Source organism: Periophthalmus magnuspinnatus, chromosome 3 (genome assembly GCF_009829125.3).
Source record: "Periophthalmus magnuspinnatus isolate fPerMag1 chromosome 3, fPerMag1.2.pri, whole genome shotgun sequence".
Taxonomy (NCBI): domain Eukaryota; kingdom Metazoa; phylum Chordata; class Actinopteri; order Gobiiformes; family Gobiidae; genus Periophthalmus; species Periophthalmus magnuspinnatus.
In genome coordinates this window covers 15489324-15499264 of record NC_047128.1, presented here as the reverse complement: position 1 = coordinate 15499264, position 9941 = coordinate 15489324, and the positions used below count along the sequence as shown (strand labels likewise).

The window sequence follows — 9941 nt, the reverse complement described above, 5'->3', positions numbered from 1 at the left end:
AACCCCCCCAACCCTAACCCCACATGAGGGCTCTGGCTCAGGTGTGGTCCTTCTCCACACCTGACCTCACTGGAGGATTGGCGTACATATATTTTGGCCTAACTTTTACCTTTCTTTTCAGTAGAGATCGGCAATTCCAAGGATGACATCATCCAAATGTGTACAGAGTTTAAAAACACAGTGGAGCACTTCCTATGTTTCCACATGACATCACAAGGTGGAACAGAGTGTTTCCTGTTTGAAAAAAAGACTTCAGCCTAAATATGCAGGGTCTGTGTGTACACTCAACAACTCCAGGTATGTTTCTGATGGGGAAACATTATAACGTAAATCAGAAAATAGTGCAATATGGACACTTTAATTTTATTTTTATCATAACAATCATAATAAATTAGTCTTATATGGTGTTTTCCCAGACGCTTAAAGCTGCTTTCCAATTTGGTGCATTATTTACACCACACTCGGCTGTAGTAATCTACTGTTGTACAATAAAAGTTATTCTGATTCAGATTTTGCTAGTGTGAGAGGGCTAACCACTATTCTGTTATGAGAAAGGGACTGTTCCTCTTTAAAGTTTAAACCTTTTACACAAATGATACATTTAATTTTTATGAATAAAGCTCAAGCAGAACAGCACCATGGGAACTCTGTGACTCACTCTACATGAGTCAGAGGAGCCACCAATCACAGGACAGCAGCACCGAGCTCGGCCAATCACAGCGCAGTGTCCTTTGTTTAAGTTTAATGATGTTTATGTCACATCCGACTCATCTGTCAATCGAACCATTCAGACACACCCATATCAGGAACATTCAAGAGTCTGTTACACTCCCTGTTCTTATGTGCTAATGTATGTAATGTATCAAACCCAAAACTGCACTCACAAGACTAAACCTGCAGGGGGAGTTCATGCAAAAACTACTTTTTATACAGAAAAATACTAGGAAACAAATGTATTTTGTGAATCATGAGTTTAATCAGACTTTTTACATAGAAATACCAAAATTACTAAATCTTCAACCCAGTCTTTCTCTTCTCCTTTCTGCTGTTGTCTCATATAAATCCTTATCATTTAAATAAAACGATTAATTGACTTATACAAATTTATGGCCACTGAGACTGCATCAACCGATTAACCGACTGAAAAACTAAAGGACTATCACACCACATGTCAGTACCTGGCTAAGTAAACCCGTATTGAGTATCAGGGACTGAGCACCTGTCTCCTGAGCACCTGTCACACCTGTTGCCCCGGTCTGCTATGTCTCTGGGGTTTGTTGTAATCAGGAAGAGTTGATTAAATCCTATTGACTTTCTCTGATGAGGCTCATTTATCACACACATTATCGCCCTCATGCTCCTGTCTGCAGTTCTTGCTCCTGCCCCCCTGCTCCTGTCTAACCCCCTGCCCCCCTGCCCATGGCTGTATCTGATCTGGACTTTACAGTGAAACTCCGTCAGGGGGAGGCTGTTGTTATTCACTCTGTTATTAAAGTTGACAGTGATGTTCTTTTTCAAAATAAGAGCCTGTAATTATCTGTGGTGTTTTTTCAAAATAAGAGCCTGTAATTATCTGTGACGCAGTTTCAACTCACAAACAGCACAAGATGCAGGAGCTGTCACTATGGAGCATTACTATGGGCCTTAACACTAAAACTCATTCATGTACTTTTTATTCTGTCATCACAATGGTTTTGTGCTTGCCTTCCCAACCACAGAACGCCTCAGAGTCAAAACTTTCACATTTAAATAGTTGAAAACTTCAGTATCGCTCTGTACTGCTCTGATTCAGATTCATGTCTTTACATGGTAAATCAGAGCTATTGTGCAAACTGGACTTTTCAGAGCTTTTAACCATGATAGAGTTTTAGTTTCCTTCTCAATGAGCTTCTGAAGTTGTATTTAGTGATTCATGTTTGAGCAATCTTTATTCTCCTGTATTCAAGATGTCATTGCTCCATTCAACCCCCCTTTTCACCTCCACCGGTACACACCCACTGTGATGTACACACTTCCTTCTTCAGTTTTATTTTCTTAATCTTTGATATATGTACGATTCTGACGTGTAGTTATTTTAGTACTAGTGTGATGTGCAGCTATGCATAAGAGGGGCAAACAGCAAGCGGCACTTTGTTATGATGACGCTCACGGCGACGCCAACTCTGTTTGTATTATGTCGTTTTAGATGAATATTGTGATTTAAAATGTCCTAATTGTAAAACAAGGATTGGGTGTCATACTTTAGATGTGCAGGTTATAGATACATAGATGACACCGAGCCAGTGTAGCAGACAGGAATAGACAGGAGCAGACAGGAGCAGACAGGAACAGACAGGAGCAGACAGGAGCAGACAGGAGCAGGCAGGAGCAGACAGGATCAGAGGAAGTGTCTTAGTTGTTCTAATTCCTCTGGTTCAGTGTATTGTTGGTCAGTGATAGATGCTGCGTTCGAGTGACAGCTGTATAGTTTCCTCTGTGAGTGTGGGGGCGTGCATTTCTCACAGTGTGGGGACTAAACTGCGCACACAATCACATCATGGAGACCTGTCTCTTATGGGACAAACATCCTTTATTAAAAAATATGGTTTAAATTTCAGATCTGGGTTCAAATAGTTTAAGGTTAGAGTTTAGGTTAAGGTTAAGATTAAGTTTAGGGTTTAGGTTATGATTAGGGTTCAGGCTAAGGTTACGGTTTCATTTCATTACAGTTTGAATCAGTCTCCAGGACATAAATGGAAGTGAATGGAATGTTCCCAGAAGCATGGAAACCCAACGTGTGTGCGTGTGCAGGCGGGTTCATTTGTGGGTATATAAGCGTGTGTGTTTGTGATGAAGTGACTCACACAGTTGTTCCCAATTACGCTTCATTAAAGATACAACTCCTAATGAAAACATCAGTCACCGACCCCCCTCCCCTCCTCCCCTTCTCCCCTGATCATCCTTCACTCCAGGGGGCAGTCTGGACTGTGAAGTGGAATCTTCACTAAACAGGTTTAGTTGTTGGACATTTTAAAGTATGATGTCATATCTAAGATGGAGGAGGGGCCTGTGACTTAACAGGAGGTTCACTGTTTTAATGAGAAATGATCAAAGTCCACCTTAAATTGTACCTTATTATTTTATTTGAATAAATGAGTCCACAAACTCCATGCATTTATTTAACCACAATCTCCACTTCACCTGCCACCTTGACCTGTGTGACTGTAGTTTTCTTAATGCTCCCTCCTGCCTGTCTGTCTTTTGTCTCTGTCTCTTCTTTTATTTATTTTCTTCCATTTTTAAAACAGAACATAGACAACAAGAGAACACAACAACAGAAAAATAATTAAATGAAAAAAGGAAAGAAAAACATCCTTATCAGGGGTTTAAGGCAGCAGATTTATTTCACAGTGTATTCTTAAAGCAGACCTATTGTGCTTGTGTCTGCTCTATTCACCTTTATTACAGAAATTGCCACGGGCCATTGCCAGTCGGGTTGTATTATTTTGCATGAGGCTGCTGAATAAGTTCTATACGGACTACAGAGCCGTTTTAAAGCCCCCCAGACAACCAATGCATTGACTTTAACATTAAACATTTTACACAAATCAACCTACTTTATATCATATTTTAGCAGCAAAATCAATCAATCTATCTATCTATCTATCTATCTGCAATTTGTATCGATTTTTATATAGAATTTTCTTGAATTATTATTGCATGGGTAAAATTGGTGCAAACTTTTGAATGTTACTTCTTTTACTTTGTTTATTGCCCCGTATTTAAAGCTTTGAGCAAATCCTCCTTTTCCGGGTCAGTGTCGCCCAGGTTACCCCAGGAGGTGGGACTCAGGAAGTGGGATGCAGGAGGCAGAATCCTTGATCTTTGAAAGCGAAACTCTTCTCATATTTCTGATATTTTCTCTCAGAGTTTTCAGCCAAAGACTCATGTGGTTCAAATCTGTCCTGCAAATTTCTGGTGCAGTTTTTTGTTCTGTTAGGAGCAAAAACCTGAACTGCCATTTTGAGACAAAGAAGGACCTGGATTTGTGGTGACCTGGACATAAGCATGTGTTATGACAGAACGACAATGTATGAATTAAAGTCCTGTCTTTAAACATGACTCTCCAGCGCCCCCCGACAGTTTGTGAGGGGAGAGCCTCTATTCCTGCTTGCAGTTGTAATGACTCCTTTGTTCCCTTGCTGAGGACATTTGAAGATGAAGGAGCAGTTTGTCTTTCATTTTTCAAACATGTTTTCTTTAAGTCCCTGAGGTTCAAAGAATTCACATTTTTATAAAACCTCAGAATGGTTCAGACAGCACTCCCACGGGACGCTTGCTCCTCCTCAGAGCTACTGATTATGGTTGAAACGGGGACACGGGGACATTTAAGTGAAATGTGGGTGCTCTGGTTTCCCCTATCAACCCAAAACATGCACAACAGGTAAAATCTAGGTACTCCTGACCAAGACTCGACCAAGAGCTGAGAGATGGGTCCCACTGCTCTGACAGGTTTAACCCAAAGACACTGAAGGGTGGGTTAATACAGGTTTAACCCAGTTACACTGAATAATGTCTCCATTCACACATCCCAAGACGTCCTCTCTCTCTATTGCTGTTCATGTGTAAATATGTGAGCAGGGGTCAGAACTCAGAGTGAGCACATGGGAGCGCTGCAGTGCTTTACAAATCTGTCTTAGTGTAAACGCCTCAAGCCTTCGTTAAAATGAAACTGACGATAATTTGAAATATGTAGATTTAATTTATGAAAACGACTCCATTATAACTGTGACGTCCCCTCAGGCTGCAGTTTAGATTTAAACTCAATCAATCCTCTTCTCCGCTCCTCTGACCCTTTCTTTTGCTCCTCTAACCCTTTCCTCTGCTACTCTGACCCTTTCCTCTGCTCCTCTGACCCTTTCCTCTGCTCCGCTGATGCTCTTTTCTGTTCCTCTGACCCTCTCCTCTGCTCCCCTGACCCATCTCCTCTGGTTCTCTGACCCTCTCTTCTACTCCTCTGACCCTCTTCTCTGGTACGCTGACCCTCTCCGCTGCATCCTCTCTGGACACAGTTGTATAGTGGTTGTATTGACAATGTTATTGATCATAGAGTCATTAAACAGATTTTGTTGTTGTTCGTTCATACGCTGGACATGAGGGGGACATAACTATGAGCCCCAGGGTACAGTTTCAGGAAAAGGGAGATTTCTTTCTTTTCTGCCTTATTTTTTGTTCTTTTTTTTTTTTTTTTTTAAGTCTTTAAAAGGTAAAAACAAAACGAGTTCATTTAAAACAATTTGCGGTGGTTCAAAGTTATTCTTCACGTACTTTATGTATTCTGAGCATCCTAATTATTCACCATGATGAGTTAGTGGACTGGACAGTAAAACGCTTTATAATTAAATGCAGACAGTACACTCATACAATATATCAGTAGAGGCTTCCCAACCAATGCACACATGCAGCAAACACACAGTGCACCTTTTCTTTCTCCTATAATATCTGTTCTGAGGAGAGACACATTTTACTCAAATACATGGGAATGAAACAGGTACAGAGACTTTAAGAATAAACTTAAATAAGATTAGAATTTCCCGTTTTGGGTTTGAGCTGATGAAGATGAGGATGCTTCGTGGAGCCGATCAGGAGTCTAAATCACTCTGTGCCTGAAGCGAGGGTCATCCCAGGGGTCAGAGGTCATAGCTCATTCTGCGTTCTGATTGGTTGTTTTTCTCTTGTGACCTCAGGGGACATGAGGACACTCTTATCCACCACACCTGAGCCAGGATGCTTAGGCCAGAGGTCTGGTCCTGGTCTGGTCCAGGTTTAGTCCTGGTATAGACCTGGTTTAGTCCTGCTTTAGTCCTGGTTCTGGTTTCTCCTCCTCTGCCAATCTGCCCCTCTACTCTGCTCCTCTGACCCTCTCATCTGACTCTCTGACCATCTCCTCTGCTTCCCTTTCTCCTCCTGTCATCTCTCCTCTCTCCGCCTCCTCTCTTCCTCTCCTCCTCTCATCCTTTGCTCCTCTCCTCTCGGTTCCTCTGTTGTTTGGTCTGATATAAAAGCGAAAAATAAACTTTAATGGTTTTATTGATTTGGTTTGTGTCATAAAAAAGAGAGAGGAGAGAGGGGGAGAGGAAGGAAAGAGGGAGGGGAAGAAGAAAAAGATAGGGAAGAGGAGAGAAGGAGAGGAGAGAGGGAGGGGGAGTGGAGGGGGGGCAGAGAAGAATGAGAGAGTTGAAAAAAAGAGAGAGGGAAGAGGAGCAGGAGGAGTTGTTGTGCTCTATGTTTCTTTATTACAGAAGCAGTTTGTGCCGCAGTTGTAACTTTGAAACTGTCAATCAATAAAAAACATAAAAAGAATCACACGTCTAAATGAAGTGGTTTGAGCAGGAGCCGAGTCGTTCAGGCCAGAGGCTGTATATTTATATATGTACACTCCTTTATTCAGTCAGATGAAGAGTTACATCCACACCAGACGAAATCACCTTCAAGGGTTTTATTTCAGAATCATGCAAAATGATTACTCACAATTCACTCGCGAGCATGCTCCAGCATCAGAAAAATCCTCCAAACAGTAATCAGATAACAGACTAAATGGAGTAATCAGACAACAAAGTAATCATATGACAGTAATCAGACAACAGAGTAATCCGATAACAAACTAATCAGACAAAAGAGTAATCTGATAACAGAGTAATCGGACAAAAGAGTAATCAGATAACAGAGTAATCAGATAACAGAGTAACCAGATAACAGAATAATCAGATAACAAAGTAATCAGATAACCTGATAATCAGATCTGAGTTTGATGTTTACAGCACAAGAGAACTCTAATAAAATCACCTGGTGATACTCAGAACTGAACCACAGAATGAGTCTGAAAATCAGGAGCAGATCTGAGATTTAGATTTGAGCATTAGATATTATAATTAAAGAAGGGGTACTTTACTTCTATGGGGTATTGACTGCTAATACATAACATATAGAAAGCCAAGAGGTAAAAATGTAAAAATGTGATATCACAACACAAACAGTGTGCATCCTGTTAATGAAACTACTGCACATTGTATTGGGTTTGTCAAATTGCCATGTACAGTTTTGTATCGTGTTTTTGTATATTTATGGAGAATTGTCGTGCATGAACATGGGTGATGTAGGTTTGTGGGTGGAGCCTTGTACAGGCTTGTACTGCTAACTGTAAAGAGGGTTCGAAAGCGGCTTGGGAGAGTTCGCTAGATTACTCAAACATGCATGGATGACATCTAAAACCTCTTCAGCCATGTTTTTAATAGGGGTACATTACAACATTGTAAAAAGCTCCAAAAAACTCAATTTTGCATAGTACCCCCTCTTTAATGTCTCTTTGAGGAGGAAAGAGTTGCAGTGTTGCAGTGTGTGTGTGTGTGTGGGGGGGGGGGGGGGGGGGGGTTGTTCTCTCAGATACATTTGAGGAGGAAAGAGTTGCAGTTTGCTCCTCGTCCGCAGTCACACAGTTTCCCGATGCGAGGGCCGAACTTCATAGCACAGCGGTCGCCCATCCCACACTGTAAATATATATATATATATACATATACATATATACAGAGAGAGAGAGAGAGAGAGAGAAGTAGAGGAGGGGAGTAGGGGCAGAGAAGGGGCAGGGGTTTTGATCCTTTCCTCAGAAAGGAACCAGGACTTCTTCAGACCTGGGGCTAACAACTCTGCCACTGTGAGCTGAGCTTGGCGGCTTTAATTAAAGACATTTATAATGAGAATGTTTTAATTAAAAGATAAATCCAAACACTGAACTAGACCAGGACTTTAAGTGGACTAAACAAGGACTTAACGAGGACAGGGTCTTATCAGGGTCAAAACAAGGTCTAGACCTGGACTGGACTAGGAATAAACCAAGACTAAATCCATTCTACAGTACTCCATCTGAACCATAGATAACGAGGTTCATTAAAAATACATGTTTAATTAAACTGGAACTAATGACAATAAATAAAAGAGGAGAGAGGAGACGAGGAGAGAGGAGACGAGGAGACGAGGAGAGAGGAGACAAGGAGAGAGGAGACAAGGAGAGAGGAGACAAGGAGAGAGGAGACAAGGAGAGAGGAGACAAGGAGAGAAGAGATGAGGATAGAGGAGACGAGGAGACGAGGATAGAAGAGATGAGGATAGAGGAGAGGAGGATAGAGTAGATGAGGGGAGAGGAGGTGACAATGATGATGAGGAGGATGAAGATCACTGACCGTTGGAATGGAGCCTCGTTTGTCAGCGGTTTGAATCTGACCCAGCAGCACCTCCAGAGCCTCTACCTGTAAGAGAGGAACCAGGAGAAAACCAGGAGTAAAGCAGGACTAAACCAGGACTAAACCAGGTCTAAACCAGGTCTAAACCAGGTCTAAAGCAGGACTAACCCAGGACTAAACAAGGATGGAACCAGGACTAAAGCAGGACTAAACCTGGACTGACCGGAACTCAACCAGGACTAAAGCAGGACTAAAGTTGGACTAAACTAGGACTAAAGCAGAACTAAATCAGGACTAAACCAGGACTAAAGCAGGATTAAAGCAGAATTAAAGCAGGACTCACCAGATCCTGTTTTCGGCTCAGAGTCTGGTCTGGTTCAGAGTCCAGATCTTCTCTGGACTGGTTCAGATCCACCTGGGCCCGGCTCTGGTCGAAGATCAGGACCAGAACGAGACCGATAAGCAGGAGGCAGCAGCGAGGCATGTCTCACAGAGGAGGCCTGAGGAGCAGAGGAGCAGAGGAGAGGGTCAGAGTAGCAGAGGAGGAGCAGAGGAGGAGCTGTCTAAAAACATCAGCCAGGGCAAGCATGTATAGTAAAAAGAGCTGGCGCTAATGTAGAGCTCTGGGGAACCAACAAAGTGCTGTGCACTTATGCCAACATGTGTCTCCAGACGGGACAGAAAGATGTTGTGATCCACTGTGTCGAAGGCAGCGGATAGGTCGAAAAGCAAAAGAACTGCATCTTTCCCAGAGCCAACAGTTAAACTTTTAGTACTGTGCAGGGATTTAAAACCAGATTGGAATTTATCACTAATTTAAAGCTCTAAAGTTAGAAAGAATATTTGGTTCAAGATTAGGCTTTTTACTGAATGGCTGATCCACAGCATGTTTCAGGGCAGTGGGAAAACAACCAGATATCAGAGACAAGTTCACAACTTTAACAATATAATAGAATAGAATTATCATAGAATCTTGGAATAATATCTAGTGGACACAAGGAAAGCTTCAGCAATTTTTTTCTAGTCCAAAAGAGACGAGAGGGGGCAGAGTCAGTCTAAGAGCAGAGACTTTATCCCTAAAGAAGAGGAGCAGAGGAGAGGCTCAGAGGAGCAGGGTAAAGGGTGTAGAGGAGCAGAGGAGAGAGTTAGAGGAGCAGATAAGAGAGTTAGAGGAGCGGAGGAGAGGGGAAAAAGAGCAGAGAAGAAACAAAGAAGCTGGTCAGCGAAAGAGAGGAGTAGAGGAGAAGGACAGAGGAGCATATGAGAGTTTGCTAATGGTGCTGAGGAGAAACAGTGAAGTCGGTCAGAGAAACATAGGAGCAGAGGAGAAGGCCGGAGGAGCAGAAGAGAGGGTTAGAGGAGCAGACGAGAAGGTCAGAGGAGCAGATAAGAGAGTTAGAGGAGCAGAGGAGAGGGGCGAAACAGCAGTGGAGAAGCAAAGAAGTGGGTCAGAGAAAGAGAGGAGTAGAGGAGAAGGACAGAGGAGCAGGCGAGAGTTTCCTTAGGTGCAGAGGAGAGGGTTAGAGGAGCAAAAGACAGGGTCACAGGAGCAGAGGATGGCCTTACCAGAGCTCAGGAGATGGAGGAGGTGGAGGAAGTGGCGAGATGGTCTGGACGACAAGCTTCAGAAAACGATAAAAAACTGAGAGAATGAGACTGATGAGAGAGAGGAGGAGTTTATATAGAGTAAGCCCCGCCCTTAGGCCTAGAGCTCACTGCTGATTG

General features: G+C 42.6%; 2 protein-coding genes across 2 annotated transcripts in view; one reads left to right on the top strand and one right to left on the bottom strand.

Moving 5' to 3' along the window:
* iqgap1 (IQ motif containing GTPase activating protein 1) overlaps nucleotides 1-9941 on the top strand; it is a 115963-nt gene that overhangs the window by 68234 nt on the left and 37788 nt on the right. The gene's annotated exons all lie outside the window — the stretch shown is intronic.
* On the bottom strand, nucleotides 6938-9846 carry cartl (cocaine- and amphetamine-regulated transcript-like). The gene is made up of 4 exons (XM_055221006.1): nucleotides 9783-9846; nucleotides 8560-8716; nucleotides 8217-8282; nucleotides 6938-7526 (listed from the first exon to the last, which is right to left on the bottom strand). Exons 2-4 carry the CDS (start codon nucleotides 8698-8700, stop codon nucleotides 7419-7421), a joined length of 315 nt encoding a protein of 104 aa, XP_055076981.1. The 5' UTR covers nucleotides 8701-8716; nucleotides 9783-9846; the 3' UTR covers nucleotides 6938-7418.

Bases quoted from the DNA above. Each gene is read 5' to 3' on its own strand.
- cartl (XM_055221006.1), bottom strand. From the start codon at position 8,700: ATGCCTCGCTGCTGCCTCCTGCTTATCGGTCTCGTTCTGGTCCTGATC. The intron at 8,283-8,559 runs GTGAGTCCTGCT...CCTCTCTTACAG, and splicing joins TGAGCCGAAAACAGGATCTG to GTAGAGGCTCTGGAGGTGCT. The intron at 7,527-8,216 runs GTCAGTGATCTT...ATATATTTACAG, and splicing joins AACGAGGCTCCATTCCAACG to TGTGGGATGGGCGACCGCTG.